The 24,610-nt window shown below is 37.2% G+C and overlaps 1 protein-coding gene across 6 annotated transcripts in view; it reads left to right on the top strand.

Moving 5' to 3' along the window:
* LOC126278508 (uncharacterized) overlaps nucleotides 1-23,884 on the top strand; it is a 40,304-nt gene extending 16,420 nt beyond the window's left edge. For all 6 annotated transcript variants that reach the window (XM_049978669.1, XM_049978670.1, XM_049978673.1 and 3 more), the window contains exons 4-9: nucleotides 4,096-4,221; nucleotides 5,882-6,073; nucleotides 8,417-8,539; nucleotides 9,066-9,245; nucleotides 12,284-12,382; nucleotides 23,225-23,884. In XM_049978669.1, coding sequence (XP_049834626.1) covers nucleotides 4,096-4,221; nucleotides 5,882-6,073; nucleotides 8,417-8,539; nucleotides 9,066-9,245; nucleotides 12,284-12,379 — 717 coding nt within the window. In that variant the 3' untranslated portion in view covers nucleotides 12,380-12,382; nucleotides 23,225-23,884. The remainder of the gene's footprint in view (nucleotides 1-4,095; nucleotides 4,222-5,881; nucleotides 6,074-8,416; nucleotides 8,540-9,065; nucleotides 9,246-12,283; nucleotides 12,383-23,224) is intronic.
* The last annotated feature ends 726 nt before the right edge of the window (nucleotides 23,885-24,610 follow it).

Genomic DNA, 24,610 nt, shown 5'->3' on the forward strand with positions numbered 1-24,610 from the left:
GTGTGCTTTGTTCTTGGTTGGAACTCTGAATCTTGCCTTTCAAAGTCAATATGTCTACCTATCGAGTTACCAGACACAGTGCATAATCTGCTCTGCAGCTAGCTTCCGAAATCCCCAGAAAGTCTCTTGCACATTTTTCCTAATGACACTTGGGAGAAAAAAGATTCTTGCAAAGAAAAACTTAAAGGTCAGCGTAAGGTTTTTGCCCAGCATGAATCCTCATGGAGTTTTTATTATGTGAATCTCACAAATAAGAGTGAACAATGGCAAATATTGGATGCAATGTTGGCCGAAAGCTCACTTTCCAACAGTCCTTTCGTTGTCCTTACGTACGACTCCTCATCACCACTGTATGGTGAGTAACAACTATCCTCTTCAGAACATCATTAAATGATTTTTTGATTTAACCCTGGTGTAGAATACAAACACCATAGGCAATTGTAAGCTTTGATCACTAGTCTTATCATGTAATTCCAGGATTTTATGAAGCACAAGTATAACTTCAGCAGTCGAAATTTACTTTGTTGAAGGGGATGGGGTGCATTATATACAGGAAAACATGGTATTGTTAGATCATGTTTCATGAGTAACTTTCTGGTCCAGATTGAATACTCGAAGTAATCAGCAACTGACCACAACACTAATTTATATGTTGTCAATGACCTATAGATGTGCCGAGTGTGGAGTTTTATATTCCCAAGTACAATGCACACAGTGGATGTGCAGGAACAGGAGACTGTGGTGTCGTCTACTGACATTGCAAGTTAACCCAGTTTGCCCAAGGTGACTCCTATTATAGAAACAGATTTCGTGCTTTTGTGGCTTCTTACTCTTTATTGTGTTTTTTGTTTTATTTTGTGACTGAAAAGTTACACAAGTTTGTGGTATATTTTCCTACTAGTTTGCTACAGGAGATGAAATATCTGAAAACGAAAAGATTTTTTTTTATGCACTGTGCATAAATAAGTATATAAGTAGCTAAACAAGTTTTAATGAAAATTATTTCAACAGTTAAAATGTCAGACTTATTCAACAAGAAAAATAATTTTCAGTGTTATTTGGCACTTAGAAAGAAAACAAGAGACAAAGAAAAAGCAAAACAGTGCTATTTACTGCATTCTAGATGTCGTTGGATATGTTTGCAAGTTATATTTCTCAAGTGAGTAAATGTATATCTTCTGAAATGTTTGGATGATACTTTTCCTAGTCTTTCAGTTCTCAGGAGTGTAAAGAATTCACTACTTGGCTTTTGACAAGAACTTCCACTATGAATTCAGATTCGGTCTTTCTTATACTCTATCATAATAGCTTGTTCCCAGATCTTGTTAACGCACTCATTGGTCAGATGCCAAACTGCAAAGCAGGTAGCTTTCACAACACATGCAATTGTGCACTGACGTATTAACAGAAATGACCCCTCCAAACAGATGAGGCTAAGTACAGGAATAAAATGCCACAGGCGCTGCAAGAGACTCGGCTGTCTTGAGTAGTCAACTGACAAGTCGGTCATGTAAAAGGGGCTTAAGAATTGCAAGTTTGTGACTGATACCAATGCTCCTGTTTCGATTTAAATACTGTTTGATCATTATTAATTTTTAACTCAAATAGTCAGTAGTATGAGAATAGTCAGTATTGAATAGTTCATAAAGAGGAAAAAAATAGTCACTCTTTATTTGACAAGCATCTCAATCCCGACAGTTACAATACTACTGTCAACATGGTTATTAACAATGTGGATCATTCATAATGATAACAATGACACTTTAGTTGAAACACCTTTTGCGCCAATTACTGTTTCATATTATTTACATGTTTTTAACTTCTTTTAATCAGAGCATTGTATCTTTAATAACTCCCAATTTACAATCTTTTCTTATAATGCTGTCCAGGCCTTGCTCATAGTATCCATGAATTTCCCATTCATTTTTGTTGGAGTGGCTTCATGTGGATCATGAACAAACTTGGAAATGTGACTGGATTCTCTCCAATCCAATGGACAACTACTGCGACCAGTGTGAAGACGCAGCATGTAATGAATGATCTGTAATTATCTATTTAATCACAGTGTAGCAGTTTATCCTATGTTTTTAGGCGGGCTATGTTGCTTTGTGAGCAAACAATGAAGTGTTGATTATTTATTGCACCAGCATTAATTTTGATTTCTTCTCTCCCCCCACCCCCCGTATGTAACCTGAAAAACAGACCACTGGATGCGAGACAATACTTTTTTACTTCTCTTGTAACAATTAACTGTGCTTTATGTTGTTCCCCTTTCAATCATACATGTTTGTAAAATCTTTCTGTGATTACCATCAGCATTCTGGAGTATACATGCCATTAAGCCCTGACGGTGCTGCCAAAGCTATTGTTTTGGTGGAAGATGCTTGCAGCATACATTGCATTTTGAAAATATTGAGAACTACTCCTTCCACGAATTCCAGAACCATAAGAAGTTGGACGGAAACTGGAAGCTAGGCTAGGAACCTGGATAAGGTCTGAGAAGAGTGCTGTTGGCAAGAAATGGCCATTCTAGTTTTCCATAACTGTCACACCACCACCGTTGAAGGACAAAATCAACTCCACCGAGTTTGAGGGGTCAATGTTAATGAGAAAACCAATCAAAGAGGACAGGATTCAGTCCAGAAGACCTGCTACAGGCACAGAATTCATCAAAGGCATTGCACAGCTCAATTACATTTCGCAAGGCAGTGTTGTGACTGGAGAGCACAACAATGGGAGAAAGTGTTGTTTGTCAAAAAGTTGTGATTTTGCCTACAAGCACCTGGCAGGAGAGAATGAATCAGGGGAAGACCTGTGGAAAGTTTTTCCACTTGCACAGTCTCATTTAACACCTTTTCAAGGTGGTTCTCTGATGTTTGCAGGAACTAGTGTGACTGCAAGGATAGTTTGGTCTTTATGGGACACAGTAGTTTACATTGTATTATGTGGAGAAAATCCTCATTAGTAGCAATCTATCCATTTCAGAATAATAAACAATGGAAACTCCAGACAGGAATATCAACAACATGGGAAAAAGAGATTGATTGCTACTTATTGTAAAATAACACATTGTTTCAGACAAGCACAGTTAAGACACTTACAAATGTCGACCACAGACTTCGTTAGAAAAAGAGCATTCTGGCCCGAGCAGCTGGAGTTGGTCATGTGAGTAAGGTGTGCTTGCTTGAAATATAAGTGTTGCATTTTTCATGTCATTCAGTTGAAAACCACGCATTGGCAACACTTCAGTTCTCTGTGACTGATTACCAAAGGACTTGGCCTTGGTAGTTATTGTATGCTTAAACAGTTCAAAAGAAACTGTTGTATACAGGACTTTGTCCTGTTGTGCATAATTGTAATGTGGTAGAGAGAGAGATTATTCAGACATTGGAACACTCATTTCATGTTAAGTGATGGTAGTTAGCCTGCATGATGAAGCTTGGTGTTGTACTACTTACTTGTTCACACTGATGGTCAGTGTAATGCCACTTATAAAACATACATTTTCATGTCACAGTATTTTTTTTCCTAGTTTTTGTATTTTGTAGACTAACTGTTGTGAAACACCACTACTAGGCCTACAATAACTTGCAGATTTTCTTGTGAGAACTCTTGAGTGATTTTTGTTGTAACTGTCGGCTCAACTGATGTCTCTCTTCCGATTCATTTACAGAAGTGTTGTCAACCTAACAAAGTGTATGGTGTAAACCTAAGGACTGTTCACTTCTCTCTCTCTCTCTCTCTCTCTCTCTCTCTCTCTCTCTCTCTCTCTCTCTCTCTCTCCCCCCCCCCCCCCCCCCCCCTTCCCCTCCCTGTGACAAGGAGTTCAAATATCAAGTATAAAATTGCTTAAGTGGAGACCTAACCTGAAAACAGCATATAAATTGCACTCTCAGTATGTTCCGCACTGCCAAGGGCAGACAGCACAGTGTCTAGTGTTCCCTCGCACCCCGCCCCCCCTCTCCCAAGACTTAGTTGAGAGCAAGAACTGAGGTTTTAATTTGCAAAAGCAACCTTCTAGAAGATTGCATTGCATTATTATATTTTTTTCTTTGCATAAAACATGTTTTTATTCACACAGTAATGCTTTCTCAGGCTAATGTTGGCTACCAGTTTGTGGTGGGCGATCCTGCAAATCTGAATGGTACACCAGTTGAGTATGCTGTTGGGGCTGCAAAACAAGGTCCTGTTGCTGTGGAGTACAGCATTGGGGGCTCACAGGTCAGTCAAATCATGTATTTCCTGTAATGAGTTTTTGTCACTGATTTAGGATTACATGGAAACCACATAAGCATTAACTTAATACCTCTTTTCAGTGACTAGCTACCTTACATATCTATTAATTTACATCACACCTGTCTTGCAACCTATCTTATGTCCTGTATCCCCTTTCTTGTTACAGAAATATTGTTGAAATTCATTTGATGTCTGGAGAAGGAGCAAGATGATGCTTATTACTATTATTATTTCTTTCCTTTATCAGACATTATGTATGGTGTATTATTATTATTATTATTATTATTATTATTATTATTATTATTATTTCTGTGTGCCAAAAAAGAACAGGATCATTATAACAATTTCTTACTGCTGGTACGCATTAAGTGGTAGATGAGGAACAGGAGAAGCTGAAAGTCTCACAATTATAATTCACTCCTCTGGGTTCTGCTCTTCCATGTAAATAACATTACGATCTGTTTAAAATTCCAGCTGATGAAGAAGGCTTTCAACACCATTCCTCAAAAGCAGTCTTCTGACCAAACTGCGTGCCTATGGAATATCGCCTCAGTTGTGTGACTGGATTCATGATTTCCTGTCACAAAGATCACAGTTTGTTGTAATAGACGGAAAGTCATAGAGTAAAACAGAAGTTATATCCGGTGTTTCTCAAGGAAGTGTTATAGGCCCTCTATTGTTCCTGATCTATATTAATGACATAGGAGACAATCTCAGTAGTCGTCTTAAATTGTTTGCAGATGATGCTGTCATTTACCGTCTTGTAAAGTCGTCAGATGACCAAGAACAAATTGCAAAATGATTTCGATAAGATACCTGTATGGTGCAAAAAGTGGCAACTGATCCTGAATAAAGAAAAATGTGAAGTTATTCACATAAGTACTAAAAGAAATCCACTAAATTTCAATTACGCAATAAGTCACACAAATCTGAAGGCTGTAAATTCAACTAAATATTTAGGGATTACAATTACAGATAACATAAATTGGAATGATCACACAGATAATGTTGTGGGTAGAGAAAACCAAAGACTGTAATTCATTGGCAGAACACTTAGAAAGTGCAATAGGTGTACTAAAGAGACTGCTTACACCACGCTTGTCCGGCCTATTCTGGAGTGTTGCTGTGCAGTGTGGGATCCGTATTAGGTGGGACTTACAGATGACATCGAAAAAGTACAAAGAAGGGCAGCTCTTTTTGTATTATCACAAAGTAGAGAAGATAGTGCCACAGACATGATACATAAATTTTAGTGGTAATCATTGAAACAAAGGTGTTTTTCATTGTGGTGGGATCTTCTGATCAAATTTCAATCACATTTTCTCCTCCAATTGCGAAAACATACTGTTGGCACCCACCTACACACAGAGAAATGATCGTCATGATAAAATAAGAGAAATCAGGGCTCGCACAAAAAAAATTAAGCGCTTATTTTTCCCCACGCATCTTTCAAGAATGGAACAGTAGAGTGTCAGCTTGAAGGTGGTTCATTGAACCCTCTGCCAGGCATTTTATTGTGAAAAGCAGAGTAATAACATAGATGTAGATATGAATACTACATGGTCCTATTTGAATGGAGGTTCTAGCATAGTGTATTTATGTTGATACTTGTATCTGTTGCACTAATAGTACTGTGATTCTGCAGGTTCCAAATAATGCTGTAGTAACATATGGTGTCCCAGATTCAGCTGCCATCGGTTCAGCCTCTTACGGGTCACATGGATATAACACCCCAGGTTCTCCAGAAAGTGAAACACTGTCATTTACCTATGGCCATGGAGAGAAATGCATTGTGAGAAAGAGTAAAGAACCACCTCCAGAGTTTGCTCTACCAAAGGTAATGGCTACAAATAAGCTATAGTTTCTAATTGGGCAGTAATGTATTTAACACACCGCTTTTCCACTCTAAATCATGGTAAGGTGTTGCGTTAAACAGTTCTTTTTATGACATGTCATTCTAATGTGTAGTTGCATTTAAGTCTTAGCAAGAGAATTTTGTAAGATCGTAATTTCGGTTGTATAAAGTTATTCAGAGTTTTCATGTGGTTTTAGAGTTGCTTTTGCTTTGTCATCTCTCTATTATTCCCTGGATATGGCGTTGTCTAGGTGGCTTCTAATAACAATACTCGTGGTGCTTGTGGCCTATGTAGTAAAAATAAATCATTTACCTATACGCCAAGGTCTCAATTAAGTTGATGTTTTGTTTGAGGAAAGTGCAATAACTAAAGTATGCCACAAACCAAAATGAAAATCTTACTGCAGTAGAGGCAGCTTCAGATACATGTTCTCTCGAGAGATCTTGTGCTGCTCCAGTTTGTTGAAGAGTGCCGTAAATGTGTATTATTCTCAAATCATCTGGTGGGGCCAAAATGAGAAATTTGCTTGAAAAGGCCATGCTTGATCATTTATGCAGTTTTATTTATTATGTTTGCAGTCCAATGATTGCTGAAAAACTATTGACTGCCACTTGCATATTCTTAAGATTTGTGTTGTTGTAAATTATTATAGTATGTCATTATTGTTTATATTTTCAGTGTTGGTTTCATTATGGCATTTTATTGTTTTGGGTTTCCCCCAGCCTCTTTAATAGTGTTGTCAGTTGCATGGTTCTGAAATGCTCGTGATTGTGTATCATTTATACAAAGGTAAAGTAATAAGGAAATTATATTGTAAATGTGAGACTTCTCCACGATGTTTCACACACATGTGGAGAGACCCCAGCGATTGCGTTGTTCACTCCTGAAGAAGAAAGTGTACCTAATTTTTAGATTAATGACTTCAGTCCCACATTCATGAAAGAAGGAAAAATACAAATGTAGTGACCACTATCATGGGAATGTTTAAAAAGCCACAAAACTTAATAGGCAAATATCTAATAAAAGATCAGTTTTTCTTTGATAATCGGGACCCACCAACATATTGCATCAGTACAGGCCTATTGAATTATGAAGTCAAAGTAATTTTAATATCCACAGAATGTATCATTTAAGAAAGTAACAATGTGTCTATGTCTCATATCATTAAAGAAAAAACCCATTTAATTTGAATTCTTGCTACTGTGGATGAACACTTTCCTTTTCGTGGATGAGTGTCTGTCTGGCAACACCATTGTGTGGCCAACCTAAGCACCAAGGAGTCTCCTCTGCCACTCTGCTTAAAAAGTTACAGTAGTTGTTGGGTGTGAAAATTGCAGACAGTTTTGTCACCACCAAGGCATTAAACCCACAGAGACGTGTAGTCCAGGCCCATTCGATGCAGGTTCTTGACAATGCAATTTTGCTGTTAAATCACTAGAAAGGATTTAGTGCTTATGTTGCTGCCATCTTTCTTTACTTTGTACTGGCCTCCATTACTTTGAAGTCAGTTGTGTCTGGAACCGCTTTCGTAAGAATCTGGTCACATAACAAAACGACACATGTACCTACTGTGATTGCCATAATACTGCATGGCATGTGTTTGCTCTGCGAGCTGACTGCACACCACTCATCCTTGCTGCTTGGATAACAGTTGCTGTCCTTTGCATTTGAATTTTAGATAGCAAGATCTCCCATTTTGTTCTGAAGATGGTTTTCCACATTTTACGGTTAGAGCTCTCTTGGGACTGGAGGAACATTTATTTCTTGTTTTATAGTTTTTTCTTGTAACTTCTGATTTTTGTGGAGGAATTACAATATGGCAGGTAATCTATAGTGGTGGATTGTTGTGTCCCATTCTGTAAGGACTACCTTGCATTCTGTTGTTGTTGTTTTCATTGGTGAGTATATAAAAAGTCAGTTGATTTTCTGCTTTCCCTCAAGTTTTTGTTACCTTCGCTCAGTCCCTTATTCAGTAGCCACATGTGGCTGAAAAACCTGCTGTAGGTTCAATATCCGATGCTACCACAGTCAAGGAGACAGAAGATCTTCAGTTAACTTAAAATTGATCTGGAGATACGGAAGCAGTAGCAGATAAGGCTGTAGTTTCGGTTAATTCTACGTGCAATTTGATTTGCTCTTTGGAGGCATACAACTGACACTCGCCACACATCAATTAACATTCAGTTATACATATTCATAACTGCTACAATATGAATATTATTCTATCGTGAATGAACATTTGAATCTCTCCTTTTTAAGTCATGCATTCTGCTGTTGGACCAGAGTTATTTTATTGTAAATAATGTATTCATGTCTTCTTTCAGGGAGGAGGCCAATCAACAAGGTACTACCTTCTTGAATCAGAGGCAGTTGCTCATGATGATGGTATCCTGAACTTGGAGCAGTATTGTGCATTTCCTGTAATAGACAGGCCAAAAGTGCAAAAGGTAAAATGACAGTGACAACTCTGATTGTCCAGTATTCGCATATCCCCAGTTGTCACAACTGTTCTCTCTGTCACAGCACTTTCATTGTACTTCTCTTCCTTTTCCCCATCTTCGTTATTTCTCATTAATCCCCATTGCTTTCCCTCACTCCACCAGTCTCACATACTTTCTTCTCATTCTCTGCATTCTTTTTGTATTATATTGATATTCAGCAATGTATTTTCAGTATTATTTGCTTCCAGCTAATACACTAATATCAGTATTTGTGCTGAGAATTGACATGAGGACGACTGAATAAGTTCTCTCTCGCATACTTAAAAGTATGAAGTTTGGTATTTCCAATTTTTCATGTAGTATATGAAAGCATTTGCAGATTACTGTAAAAAATTCAGTGGCTGTAAATTTACTGTTCCTATCCTCCCACATCAAATTCTAACAAAATCCTATTTGGCCACAGATTGAAGTGTTATTAATATTTCTCAGAAATGTTATGTTAAGAAATGTATATTTTCTTTTTTTCGTTTAGCTCTATGAATTTGAGATAATTGCACGACGGCCACCACTCGATAGAGATCCTGTTCTACATGCCATGATGCTGCGTCTGTATGCACCAACATCCATGGGTGCCAAACAGCGTTTCTGGTTCCTCATGCGGCATTGGAGACGCTTCCGTACCATGGATCTAGAAATTGAATCAGTGACACAGGTTGTTATTTAAGAACAGTCACAATAATTATCTATAATTAATACAAGTCTTCTGCATGTTATAACTGCAAGAAAAGTGAGATGCTTTTTTTCAGAACTGTGATTATTCAGTGGCTAGCTCACATAACTAATGAGGCTAATCTTTGATATTTCATTATTGTAACTCTTCTTCAATACTCTAATGCAGTAGTGTTGTCTATGATTGTATGAAGTATCTTAGTGCTGTATTAGCAAGAAATACAGCCTAACATTGCAAGTATAACTAGTGCTATATCTCTGACCTGAACCCAGAAGGAGGAGGGAGGGGGGGGGGGGGGGGGGAGATGATGTATCTCCTTACTACCTTACATAATACATGATTAGGACATACAGACTCAAGCAGTATGTAACTTTGCGTAATCAGCAGATAGTTTTATGCAGTATATTTTAATGACTGATATACTGCTCATAAACTGCTTTGAAAAATGATCTGAAATATCCTCACTGCAAGGACTTTAATCAGGCAGAGAGGTATCATTGATGTTATAGCAGCCTAGGGGTGAGGGGCAGCAGAGTTATTTCTTCCACTGTAGCATCCAAAATATTGCAGCAGCATGTCAATGTCATTGTGATATTTCTGTTCATAAGATTGAAAACACACTGAAACCTACCTCTTACGCTGTTCAGGTGACTTGGAAAAGTGGTGTAAATTTCCCGAAGTTGTAGGAAGAGGGAAATACTTTCTTAAGTAATAAGTTTTGCATTTCCTGGATACGTTGCATTTCATACTTTTTGGTGAAAAAAATCCAGAATAATAGTTCATTTAAAGTCTTCTTCAGGACAGCAGTTGACAATGGCTAATGTTGAGTGATTATGTATGACAATGAACCCAGTGAGATAATTACATTATGCAAGTGTCGTCATGAAGTTAAATGCACACAAGAACTTAATTTATACAGTCCTCATTAATCCTGATGTGAGTGAAATGTTTATGCAATCATGCTGCTATCAAATACCACACAAGTTTGCACCAAAAGAAACTTTCGCAACTTTTCAGTAATCAAACACAAGTAGGCTACAGCAAAAACACAGGATTTTAGTGCCAAAAGAAGTGTTTCTTGTTAAGCCAAAGTAAAGATCTGTAAATTGTAGTACATATTAGAGGTTTTGCATTTAGTGGAATATTTTTAGTAATCCATATTACACCAGGTCTCACATAGTCCAGATAAATGAAGTTATTGCATAAGCAGTGGAATAATGAAACATAATCCTATAGGAAATTATATAGGCAGAATGAACAGTTAAATTTTAGCTTGGAGAAAAAGAAAAGAACATGTCCAGTATATGTAAACAGTTGTGCTGTTGTGTACGACATTTGTAGGATGCAACAAGCAATGTGAACAATATGTGTATGGGCATAGCTGATTGCACAAGGTGCTTTATGTTTTTAAATATTTTACTGGTGTCAAACCTTTCTTAATGCACTATTCTTATCCACTTGACATCTTGGGTGTGAAGTCAGTGTAAAATGGATGTGTTTTATAACGAAAGATTTTAAGACCTGTTGGAACCTGCTGTCTTAAATATAAAATATTTTATGTTATCTTGGCTGTTGAATGGTTTTGGCAAATGTGTGCCACGTTTGTGACAGTTCAAAGGTAGTTTGTAAATTAACTGGGAGAGATGATACCAGATCTCTTTTTTATAGTTCCAAACTTTCCCCATTTGGCCTAGTACTGATGCCTTAGCCCAAAGCAAAACTTCATTTGATAAAGCAGCTACAAGCATTGTTGCACAGTATAGTTATTGGTCGACTGGCATGGCAGTGTTAGGAGATGAAGTATTAGCAGTGTGCTTTGTTAGTGACGAACATAAATTCAAAACTAGAAAGAAGGGTTATTGTGTAATGTTTGTAAACAGTGCCTTACTAGCATTGTTATCTCAATTACACTTTCTTTACCTCCATTGACATTGTTTCTCAAAGTGTAAGTGGTGGGAAACATGTATTATAGTACACAAAACGGTGTAAATCGACATTCTGAATATAGAGAAATTCAGGGGACTGATAAATATCGTAAAAAGTGGGTTTATGCTGTTGGTTACTATAACATCACTATTTTGTTGGTTACATATTGAACAAGTAAACTGTTTGGTGAACATCTTTTGATAACTTGCGTATGTATGTTCTGGAAAGTCCACTATTCTCCAATTTCTGGGAATAACATCAGTTAAAAATTTGATCCTACCTCTTGCCCACACTCCTCCCCTTTCTCTCAAATTTGATTTATGCTTTCTTAATCAACATATTTGTAATAGATATTTACTTCTTAATAAACCAGATCTTTTGAACAAAATTTAAATGTAACATGAAAGTAACTGAACTTGTTGAATTAAGTGGCACTTCACGTACTGTTATAATGAAACTGTGTTCTTTTATTTATTGTCCTAAATTACTTGTTATTTTATAGTCATATTTCTTCATGACAACAGTTTGTAATGTAAATGTAGGATGAATAATTTGGTAGGTATCCAGATTGTTAATTGTAGGTCATTTGGGGGAAGAGCAACGAAAAGGTACTTTTGAACTGAGCTTGATGCTGATTCCTTTGCATTATGGCTGAAATTGAAAAATATGAGTTGTTAACTGTCTTCATATCTTACTATGATTAGTATATGAACTGCTTTTGAAATCAATGTATTTTTATTTTGCTGTTGAGTCTTTGAGTACATATGAGAGCAATGTGGATTTGGTTGTGATCTTTTGAGGGTTTGTGTGGGAGCTTTAAAGAAATAAAGATCTTTTCGTTAACAGCATCTGAAATATAAAAGTAAGGAAAAATGTTTTCATGATGGAAGTCCTTATTATAAGATGAAATTGGTCTCAGAATGGTTAAATATGATACCATATGCCATGCATTCAATTGATGGCCATTAAATTAAACTTACACATTGAAATTTGAATCTTTGACAGATATGTTGCTCTATTGAAAGACAAGTTTTGTGCTTTATTGTAAGTATTTTAAATGGTTTTTTTTTAATTGTACATCTCTTATATTTCAGAAAAATAGTTCACTAATTGCTAGATGGGCAACCTCGGAATCTAAATCTCAGTCTGCTGCTGACATATCTCATTCAGCCTCAGCTGTTCACCTGTGAATGGTAAGGTTTATCATCAGTATTTTCCTACTGAAATATTCACTCAAGTGAACTGAGTTGGAAAGTTACCACTCAGTATTTTTACTGCTCAAAAAGTCTTTGTGGGGTATAGAAAGCCCATATTTCTTGAGTATTAGTTACGGAAGAATTGGTATTGTTGCTTTACAAGCTATAAAGTAATTTTGGTAAATTAAGTAAATTTCTGTGAAAGGGTGCAAAGTCATTTGACTTTTAGTGTTGGTAAACATGAATACAACACAAAGGCGTGAAAGATGCACAAAGCAAAGTTGAATTTGACAAAGTTAAAGAATTGAAAGATGGTCATATAACCAGAAAATCTGAAGCATAATAAAGTCATCTATTCAAGATTATCACTCAGTTAATAATTGAAAAGGTTCATGGTATGGCAGTGGAAAATCACAAAATGTAAACATATTAACAAATCCATTACACTACATCGACTTCACAAACCGGACGTTAAAATACTCTGTGAATGCTAGTTGCAGCAGTTGCTAATTTCTGGCAACAGGTGCAGAAAAATAAAAATAAAAAACTGGAAACTCCAAAATGGAGCAATATGTGAAATACGGAAAGGCAACCACATTGATACTTGGGAGCACAGTAACGTGTAACAGAAAACAGCATTCATGGTATAGCCTGGGAGACAAGTTTGTCGTACTGACAGCTCAGTAGCGTTTCCTTGCCTAGTGACTGCAGGTAGCCAGGCAGCGATGGACTGCACTCAAGCAGGTAGCAGGAGACACATTGTTGCTCTGAAAACTTGACACATACGCATCTGAAACTTACCAGTGAGTGTCTGACGTGCAACCTGTGCTGTCATTTCGTTGTTTGAATTGTAGTTCAGTTTGTAGTTCATTTCATTTTTGTTGTTTTTAGTATTTATTTGTTTCTGTTTTGTTTTTAAACAGTGTCCAGTGCAATGATTAGTGCTAGCCAAACGTGTAAAGTGAAAAAGAGGAAGAAAATTGTGCTACACAGCTAGGCCCATGTCGTGTCGTGTTGTGTTTGGTGAGGGACTACTTTGAAAAAGAAACAGAAAAAACGGAGACATCTTTTCCTGTTTCTCAGATTAACAGGACTGCGGCAGCATTGAAAATCAGCAAGAACACTATTGTAACAATAGGCAAAGAATGTACAGTATAGCCACAGCAAGACTGAAGACACCAGGAAAGAAGTGGCCAAGAAAGCAGCAGATAACAGCTTTGGATGATTTCGAGAAAGACTATCTGTCGTCATATACACTGCAGCTCGAAACACAAGTCGCCAGAGTGATGTCAAATTGGAAGACTTGCACCCAGCAAATGGTCTATCCCACAGGAGGCCCTAGACACACGACATTTCCATATTACACTGCAGCAGCAAAGAAACTGGCATAGTGCGGTGGCCCAGTGTAATGTTAAGCTCTCTCTATACAGCTTAAGTGTTTTTGTGCACAATGCTGGTTGTGCTTTCTTGTAGCGCCAATGTCTTCTGTTAGCACCGGATGCTTCTTTGAAGATTTCACTGCTAGGAAGGGGAAATTTTTACTCGCTTACTCTCTCTCTTCTTATTTAAAAATACGCCACTCTTGGAATATCATTCAATGCACCAGAACATATTTATTTCCACTTTGTACAAATAAACAACTAAACTTTATGACATAAGCCCACACATTACCGGGCACCCAGAATCAGTTAATTACACATTTTTGAACACAATACATAAGCTTTTATCGTGGCAAACTATCCATGTCCAGTCCACTCTCAACAGCAGATCAACGTCTAATAAACAGTCACTATTTCAAGTCTCTTCATTTGTTTTTAACAATACAATGCTACATTACTCTTTGCAGCTGGCCACAGGGCTTCCGGGCCGTATTTGCTTATTGTTGGCAGGTCGCACTGAACACTTGACGGCGCCGACGAATTATCTCCCTTCCAGTTTCGCCTACACAAACAATAAATGGGTGCAGTATTCCATGCTCATCCTTACGCCCTGCTTTAAAATAACACGTGTTCGAAATGGCTGGAACACAAGTGTCTCCAGACTTTCGTAAAATCCTGGGGGCACTACAGTAGGCATGCATATTCAAATACTGAGATATGCAAACATGCAGTATACGGCACTGCGGTTGGCAACACCTATATAAGGTGATAAGTGTTTGGCACAGTTGGTTACTGTTGCTGCAGTGACAGGCTATCAAGATTTAAGTGGGTTTGAACATGGTGCTATAGTCGGCCCACGAGTGATGGGACACAGCATCTCCAACATAGCGATGAAGTGGGGATTTTCCTGTATGGCCATTTCACAAGTGTACCATGAATATCAGGAATCTGGCAAAACATCAAATCTCCAACATCACTGCAGTCGGAAAAATATCCTGCAGGAATAGGGCCAACGGCGACTGAGGAGAATCGTTCAATGTAACAGAAGAGCAACCCTTCCACAAATTGCTGCAGATTACAGTGTCATGGTGCGAACCATTCAATTAAACATCGTCGATATGGGCTTTCGGAGCCAAAGGCCCACTCGTGTACCCTTGATATTGCATGACACAAAGCTTTACACCTCATCTGGACCCATCAACACCGACATTGGACTGTTGATGACTGGAAACAGGTTACCTTGACGGAAGAGTCTCTACCAAATTGTATTGTGCGGATGGACGTGTACGGGTATGGAGACAACCTCATGAATCCGTAGACCTTGCATGTAAGTAGGGAAGTGTTCAAGCTGGTAGAGGCTTTGTAATGGTGTGGAGTACATGCAGATTGGATGATATGGGACTAGTGATACGTCTAGATATGACTGACAGGTAAAATGTATGTAAGCATCCTGTCTGATCACCTGCAACCATTCATGTCCATTGTGCACTTTGACAGACTTGAGCAATTCCAGTAGGACAGTGCGACACCCCACATGTCCAGAATTGCTACAGAGTGGCTCCAGGAACATTCTTCTGAGTTCAAATAGTACCACTGGCCACTAGACTCCCCAGACATGAACATTATTGAGCATATCTGGGATGCATTGCAACATGCTCTTTGGAAGAGATCTCCACCCCCTCATACTCTTATGAATTTATGGACATCTCTGGAGGATTCATGATGTCCCTCCAGTACTACTTTAGACATTAGCTGAGTCCATGCCATGTCATGTTGCGACACTTCTGCATGCTCGCGGGGGCCCTACACAATATTAGGCATGTGTACCAGTTTCTTTCGCTCTCCAGTGTATATAGCTAATAAAGAGGTTGGAACATCCCACTCTATCTAAATTTGTGTCATTTCAGAAGTATGATCTTTTTATAGAAAGAAAATTTTCATTACGTAAATTGCTGAAAGATATTGGCTTCATGCATTCAGTGTTTAGCGGGTGCAAATTATTGATGGCAAAACAGATGTAGTTGCGATTTTTGCACAGGTTCACGAGTGTGAGTTTGAACAATATACTGTGGCTAGATGAAACTTGGGGTAATGCCAGCCATTCAATACGTAGGGGATGTAGTGATGGAACACCTGAGGGAGCAGGGCAGTGCTTGTTGGAAAACGAAGAGCGAATTATTGTTTAACATGCAGGTACACTGGATAATTTTGTGCCAAACTGCTTGTTAATGTTTCGTTCAGAAAAGGACGGCTGATTATCATGCTGAGATAAACTGTGGCTTTTCAAAAGTGGTTTGACACAACGCTTATGATGAATCTGACAAGTCCACCAGTGGTGATCATCATGAAGAGTACCCCTTATCACTCAGTTGTTCATAATAAGACACCAGCTTTGAAGGAGGACGGAAAAAAAACCCTAATATTCAGTGGCTGAAATGAAAAGTGGATTTCGGAGAAGATTTGGAGAAGGTGAAATAACTCTAAAGAGTCTCCCATGCCATTAAAGAGGTATTGGCACAAATAAAAGAATAAATTGCTGCAAACAGTAAAAAATTTATGCTCTCTGAAACTGAAAGTCGCCATGTAGCATCTGTCAGTTAAGTGACAAGCGAGACCTGTACAGAAATGAAAGTTGTGAACAGCTCTGCAAGTGTCATCAGAGAGGCAGCCAAAAATGAAGGCATTGTGGAAGAATGCATAGCGAATTTAATTACACATCTGAGAGGGAACAGTGATAATTCAAGCAGTGTTGAAGAAGACTATTTTAAATCGGACTCTGACAGTAATGGGAGTGGTCTTTTCCCATTAGCATAACTATCACACACTCAAGAATGTAAGGAGGGAGAATGCTGTAGACCTATTACTATATTGTGAGTACCATCCTCAGATTATAACTGTTAATATACTGGTGAATTATTGTCACTCATTGTAGAAGTAATTAATATTGCTAATATTTATTAACGGAAACAAAAACTGTGAATGTTCAACAACTTGTGGAAAAGTTTTCATTTCTATTGAGAAGTTTGACAAATAACTTTGATATTTCACAATATTAGGTACTAAATAGCTCTTTTTAATGTTTCAAGATTTAATAAAGTGGCAACTGTAAAGAAATTCACACATACAAATGCAACATGCATGTTGTTGTCACTTTTGTTTCTGCTACTAGAGAACACATGTAAGTAGCAACTGGGCACAGAGTGCTATATACCACATTCGGCAACATTGCCATCTGCCCACCTGAACTGTCAATATGTCACTCATCTCATGGACTATAATTTTCAATCACTAGCTCTTCTGCTGCAGTACAGTCATACAGACAGCTAAATGCACACTCGCATGGCCCTGGCAAGAGTCTTGCCGTGTGTGTGTGTGTGTGTGTGTGTGTGTGTGTGTGTGTGTGTGTAAGTAAATGAGTGCACTATTCCTAGATGTTCTTCATCTTCAGAGGAAGAAAGATGTTGCCTGGAAAGGTGATAAGCATGGTTTTAAGTGATTTTCAGAATGATATCTTGGGATATAATAGAATTGGTTTCTCTTCTATATTGTTCTATAGATATAGTCACAGATTACTTAATTCTATTTTCTAAGTTTAAAAAATTGCTTTGGTGAGAAACAGCTTTCAATAAACAGAAAGTAATTCCTTTAATAGCGAGCTATTTTATAAGAGTTTTTAATGGCCTATTATTCCACTAAAATGGAAAGAATGTAAACTTCTTGGACAAAATTTTTACCTGTCAAAGCCACATAGCAATGCAATCCAAAAATGGTACGTAAGAAAAACTTTTGGAGAGTAAAGATGATGGCATTTACTGTGATTGCTATGAAATAAAAACATACAAAAAAAAAGAAAAAACTTTCATTGACCAAGGACAAATAAGTAACACTTCTTTGAAGCAGAAAAGAGAGCAAACTAACATTTAATTGAAGATCACTTAGTGGATGTAAGAGATAAAGATTGTAAAGGCTTAAAATTTAACTTCTTACGGCATGAACTGCATGAATTCAGAATGCAGTTTCTGTATTATTGAGGCAGTTCTGATTCAGTCTTCTGTCTGAAGATTCGTGTGATGTAGCTCTTCATTGCTGCATATCCAAATCCACTTGAACCTGTTTATTCAACCTTTGGCTCCCTGTACACCACTTACCACTCATATTCCCCTAAGTCACCAAAGAATTATTTGTTGAGGCCTTGGATGTGTTCTATCAACCCAAACCTTCTATTAATAAAGTTTTGCATAAAGATCTGTATTCCCCAGTTTGGTTGTCAGTCACTCTAATTATTTCTGTTGCAAGAATATAAATCAAGTGTACAAAGGAAGGGATGACAATAACAGTGTAAGTACTGGAAGTCTGCCAGTTTAATAAAAGGGAGAAAAAAAGTCATTTGTCAGAAAACACCTGAGAATTTTTCATTGTTTTAGTTTTCCGTTAAATTTTTGCAATTTTGACTGGTAAGAATTGATGCTCTACCAGAGAATAATACTGCAGAAATAAAACATAAACAAGAGAAAGAAAAAAACTTTAGTTTCAAAGGAAATGCGCCGTTTACAACACCAAAACACTGTGCACGCACAAGTGTCTTCAAACAGCAAAAATATGTCAAAGGCCTTAAGGGTCTTAAGGTGAAGACTATGTAATACTTCTAACAATAAACTGCTTTCTATGAGCGCGGCATTTCAACTGTTTGTTAGGTTCATTTGAGCAGTTGCCAGCAGGGTAATGCACCTGTGCAGCTGACTCGCATATGAGCAATATCTTCTCCCGCTTTTGGCTACTTGAAATGTGACTGTTAGCTGTATTGGCAGTAGCAGCCATATGCTAACGAGAAAAATTTTTCTCGCCTGCCTCAGATTCGCACATGGGCATGGTTGCCCGAGTTGTTGTTCAGTAAAATATTTCTAATAACATTTTTACTCTTCTACAAATCATAAGCCAGGAATTTCAACAAGTGGCAATTGATAAGCCATGTATCCAGAAAAAATGTAAAGCAGCTGATTTTGTGTTAACTTTTATATTATGCATACATATTTTCTGTTTATATATGTCGATGTATAAATAAATGAACTTACTTTTTGTTTACTTGTGTCAAAGAGTGTGTGTGTGTGTGTGTGTGTGTGTGTGTGTGTGTGTGTGTGTGTGTGTGTGTGTGTGTGTGTGTGTGTGTAACTTTACTGGCCCATGGAATTCATTTTAAAAGACTAGCAGAAAAGTGGGGAAGCAGCTGCCTCATTCCACCTTCCTCACCAAAAATTTTGGCATGTGAACATATTTGTACTTTTTTGCTGAAAGAGGGTAGCAGAAAGGCAGAGAAGGTGGAAGAGAGAGGCAACAATACCAGAGGGGGGGGGGGGGGGGGGGGGAGAGAGAGAGAGAGAGAGAGAGAGAGAGAGAGAGAGAGAGAGAGAGAGAGAGAGAGAGAGAGAGATGGGTGAAGACAGTGTCAGTGGAAGCCAAAAAGATAGTGGCCATGGGAGAAAAAAAGAATGGAACCAATACCGTAGCAGTGGGACAGAGATGGTGAAAGTGAAAGAGAAAGAGAGAGTCGTAAGGAAAACTGAGAGAAAGGGATGAAGACAGTGACAGTGGTGGAGACAATGGAGAAAGTAATAATGGAAGAAAAAGGAGACAGTGGGAGAGACTCATGTAGACAGTGTCAGTGAGGAGGAGATACTGAGTATGAAGGGTTAAATACAAAGACTGGGTAAAAGGATTTAGAAAGTTGTATGTAAAACGAACGAACATTTTTGCAATCCAAAATTTTTGGTGAGGAATACAGAAATTGAATTGAGGCAGCTGGTTCTCCACTTCTGTCAGTCTTTCAAAGAGGAACATATTTGTCCTTTTTGTGCTCCGACAGGAGCATTTTTCCACTAGTAGTTACTATATCCAATTTTATAAGTTGGAGAACATATAGAAAAGATTCACAGTTAAACCTTTAAACATATCTCCATGTTTTGTACTTGAGCCCTCTCTATCTATCTATCTCCCCCTCCCTCCCTAATGCATCTAAATTACAAGTGCATCCAAAAAGGAGGTGGCATACCAATTGGCAAAAATTGTGTGGGGAAAAAAAAAAAAAAAAAAAAAAAAATCAGCAGACCTTGTACACCAAATAAAAAATGAAAAATCACAAAACAATGAACTATTTTATTTTTAATAACCAATATTACAGAGGACTCAAAGGCCTTGCAAGGGGAAAAACTATCTTGCTGGAAGTCTAGCAAATATATTCCTTGACAAAACTGAAAACCACTTCCTCATTAAGCACACAGTATGGAACAATAAAATACAATGTCACCAAATGTATGTTGAAGGAACCCTTGTGTCTGTTTTTTGTTTAGTATAGTTGATAGAACATTTCATTCACAGTTCAATAAACTACACCCCATCATCACATTCACAATTGAACATGAGAAAAACAAAATAAATTTTCGGAGCCTTAACGTTTTCAGAAAGCCTACAACTACAGATACAGTTATATACAGCAACTCTAGCGATCATAGAGGTCACAGAGAAGCCTATTTTCCATCTGGCATTAACAGAGTATACAAATATCCACTAAGTCAAGATGATATTAAATCAGAAGTTGACATACTTAAAACTAGAAGATAATTGATATAATCCAACAGTTATCGACAAAATTCTTTTCAAAATAAATAAAACTAATAAAAGTATATTAAAAGATGAAATCATATTTAAAAGTAGGCAAAATAAAGTTGAACAATTGTTGTGCCATATTAGAAACATACAGTGGCCACCAAGTCCACCATATCCTTAAAAAATATTGAAAAGTCGGATTCAGATCAGGACACAGTAAGAATATGCACATACCATTCACTAGAACAATCAACGAAATTTTACAGATCTGATATTTATAAATTATAATGTGAGACTGTGAAAATATAAATGTTGATCAAATGGGGAGAAATTTTAAAATGCAATTCAGAGAACATATGAACAATAGTGAAAACAATCAGCATTCAGTGCACATTTGAGAGAGCAAAATCTTGAAACGGCAGACAGCACGATGCATGTTACTTCTACACATGGCTTATAGAGGCAAATACCTGAATATTATTGATGAATTAGAAATTTTTACTCATGAAGAGGATCAGGGTTGTGTTCTAAATGAAAAAAACTGATCTAAAAATACAAATTTTATCAAAAATTTTGCAAATATCCTTGTCTGATGATGGAGCAATCTCTTCAATGAAACACAATATTTTATACTAATTATATTTATACATTTAACAATATTATTCGACTGGAAGTTGCTTCCCACCGTATGGTGGAGATGCTGAGTCACAGATAGGCACAACAAAAAGACTTTCACACTTAAAACTTTCGGCCAGTGACCTTCACCAACACACACACACACACACACACACACACACACACACACACACACACACACACACACGTCCGCCTATTGTTGTTGAAGGCCATTGGCTAAAATCTTTAAATGTAAGTCTTTTTGTTGTTCCTATCTGCGACTCAGCATCTCCGCTATATGATGAGTAGCAACTTTCCTGGATTTTCCATTGTTTGATATTTATACATTTTACTTTCATGTAAATTTTTTATCATTGGGCAAAATAAATGGACTGATTGCACGCGTCACCTAAACTGCAGAAATCGATCCATGTGAGGCAATATCTTTGACAAAATATTCACTGGTAATCACCATATTAGTGTCATTCATACCAATACAAGGACATTTTGGAAACAAGATAAAATTAATAGAACAATCCCATAAACAGTTAAAAATTTATATGACTGCTTAAAAGCAGAACACAAGTACTATACAGTGTTAGTACTAAATATGCAAAATTATAAACACATCCCATAACTTACAGCTCATGGCATATAATATTATATACTGTAGTCAGGTTAAAATTACTTGATAGGTGACATTTCAGGCGTTCTAGCTGATTTCCTCCAATCAGAGTGGTCATTGCTGTGCCCAAACTGTTTGCCATTGCCAAACTGCCACAGCAATTAGTTCACTTCCAGTTCTTTGTCCAGCTTTTAATCTTGGTATGTTTGGATCCTGAATCCTGGATCTGGCTGTTTTATTTCTTCTCTCTCTCTCTCTCTCTCTCTCTCTCTCTCTCTCTCTCTCTCTCTCTCTCTCTCTCTCTCTCTCTCTAACACACACCCCCACCTCACTGGAGTACACTCACCATGGGCCGGGAAAGGGCTGGCAGTTGAATGAGCACAATGCATGGAGATGGGCGTGCGCACGCGCATGTTTCTCCTACAACTTCAGGAGGGAATTCCATTCTGAAAGTTAGCACAGTAAAGCTCTGTAAGGGTGTGTGTGTGCCAACGAGGCAGTGCTTCTGCCTTCAGGTGAGTAATCGTCTTCATTCCTAAATAATTGGTTATTCTCAACCAGGACTTCCCAGACATTATTTTCTTTTAATTTAGTTCAGAAATTGCACCACCTTCTAAATTTTTCATTCTAAGTAATGCCATAGACACATGTTCTTTTCTAAACATACTTCTGGCCAACAAGCGATTCCGCTTTTGTAGTGAAATATTTTCATAAAACTTTTAATCCTGTATTTCACCCCCTTAGAGTGTGAACTTTGGGGGGGAAAAAAACACTTAAGCACATAATTATTAATCTAATTGAGAAGCCAAATACAAATTTTTGTAGATTTAGCTTCAAAAATGCTTTTGTGATGAAACATTTCCAAAAACTGAAACATATATCTTTTGATTGTGAACTGACAAGTCAAAATTTTCATATTAAAAGCCCTTGGGGATCAAATTTCCAAAAATGCTGTAACTCGAATTTTTTACTGAGAAACCAAATACCATTTTTAGTTCTAGCTTCAACATATTTCCAAAAATCCTTTGGCCCTCTTATTTCACCCACTTAGGGGTGGAATTTCAAAAAATCACTTCTTAGACAATGCTTACAGTAAAAGATAAACACCATTGTCAAGTTTCTATCCTTAGTAGTTTGGGCTGGGCAATGATGAGGCAGTGAATCAGTCAGGACATTTTCTTTCATGTATAGAGGTTATATTACTGTGTGTCTTGTACAGGCCCACTAACAGCTTGTAAATGTCATTCATGAACATCTTGTTTTCTTTCTAGGTTTGCGTAGTATTCTACAAATGCTTCCAGGCAACTCTCTGGATTTAGTATACTGAAAGTTCTATTTGTTAAGGGAGAAAGGTGTTACAGTGTTAAGGTCATTAGATTTGGAATCATTATTGCAGCAATCAGTCCTCTACTTTAAATGTTCGTGGTCCTCTAATGACTTAAATATTAATGTCTGCTTCATCTGCCCATTATTAGCATAGATGCAGGTGCTTTTATGTATTGTAATGTCATTCAAGTTTTCCTTTCTGATTTTGTTACTGTTATCTTGTAAGTTAGGTGTAAATTATATAGCTTGTTTATTGCTATTTTAGTTAAAATGATTCCTGTTTCTCCCTTACAGGCTTATGCATCAGTATTACATTAAGACCTGTCATGAGAAAAGTTCACAGAGAAGAAGTGTCAATGTTGTGTTGGGAGTATTCATCAAAAATGAAAAGCTAGTACATAGTGCATATCAGCTGCATTATAAAGACTGTCTAAAATTTGTATTCTAAAAGTTAGGTTGGTGAGTATAAGGGACGATAATGTGAGCTACATGCATACTCCTGCGAGTGAAAAATTACACTAGTTTTGCTGAAGGCCATGGACAACTGATTGATTCGTTTATTCCATGAAAGTACCTCAGTCGTGAAGTAGAAGCAGCAGTTACTTGTTGCATTGTCTGCTGAGATTCATTTGCTTTCTGTAGCTGAAGAAATGTTGTTGGCTCATTTAAGATAAGAACTGAATGAAATAAACTGAAAGACTATTTGCTGTCATTGTTCTTTTCTTTATTTTTGCTACTTGTGTTATACAATTGTTCCTAGACAGCACATACACTACGTATTGTTAGTGAACCTTCCCCATTTGCTAATTTATGTAACAGATGTAATATACAGACAGTAATTTTTAAATAAGCATTTAAATTTGTCTCGGATGCTGTAATTATTTTTATATGATCTTAAAGCATTTGTGATTACTTTTTAAGATATATGCTAAATAAAAACTGGTGACAATTTCATATTTTCTTAAAATTTATTTCTGGCATTTGGAATTTGGTACTTCAAGGCTAGTTCCTGAGCTAACGTCTTGTGAAAACAGACAACCCATTATGAATTAGACATTAATTGCACCTGATACAATTACTCATATTAATAAACCTCTCCTAAATCACACTCCAAATGATAGTCAACACACATTACTTAATTTAACGATTCCAGTCATCTAAGAATATTTATCTGAAATGATGGACAATTGGTAATGTAATTGAGGCAAGGAAAAATAATAAAACTAATGGGCTTTCCTTTTTGAATAAGTAGACTCAAATGTGACATTAAGGAGGTAGTATTTGCCTAATATTATAGCTATAATATAATTTTATAGATAAAAAAAAAAATCTACTAACCAAGCAGCAGCAATAGTACATATGTGAAAGTTAAGGAAATTTGCAAGCTTTCAGAACCAGTTGCTCCTCCTTCCACAGAAGGGTTGAAGGGGAAGGAAGAAAAAAAAAGTGCCGAGGTTTAGGAAAGGGGAAGAACTACAAAAAGATCACCGAGAACCCCGGTATCAGGAGATTTATTAGATATATTTTAGTTGCAGTGTGGTTAACAGCCATGATAAATTTTGTGAATGATATCAGTTTGACATACTGACTACAACTCAAGTATGAGCACTTAACAGGTTATCAGAGTTGTCACAAGTTCTGGAAATCAGGGAATCAAGAAGAAAAATCTCATTTTTGGTT

Source organism: Schistocerca gregaria, chromosome 6 (genome assembly GCF_023897955.1).
Source record: "Schistocerca gregaria isolate iqSchGreg1 chromosome 6, iqSchGreg1.2, whole genome shotgun sequence".
NCBI classification, from domain to species: domain Eukaryota; kingdom Metazoa; phylum Arthropoda; class Insecta; order Orthoptera; family Acrididae; genus Schistocerca; species Schistocerca gregaria.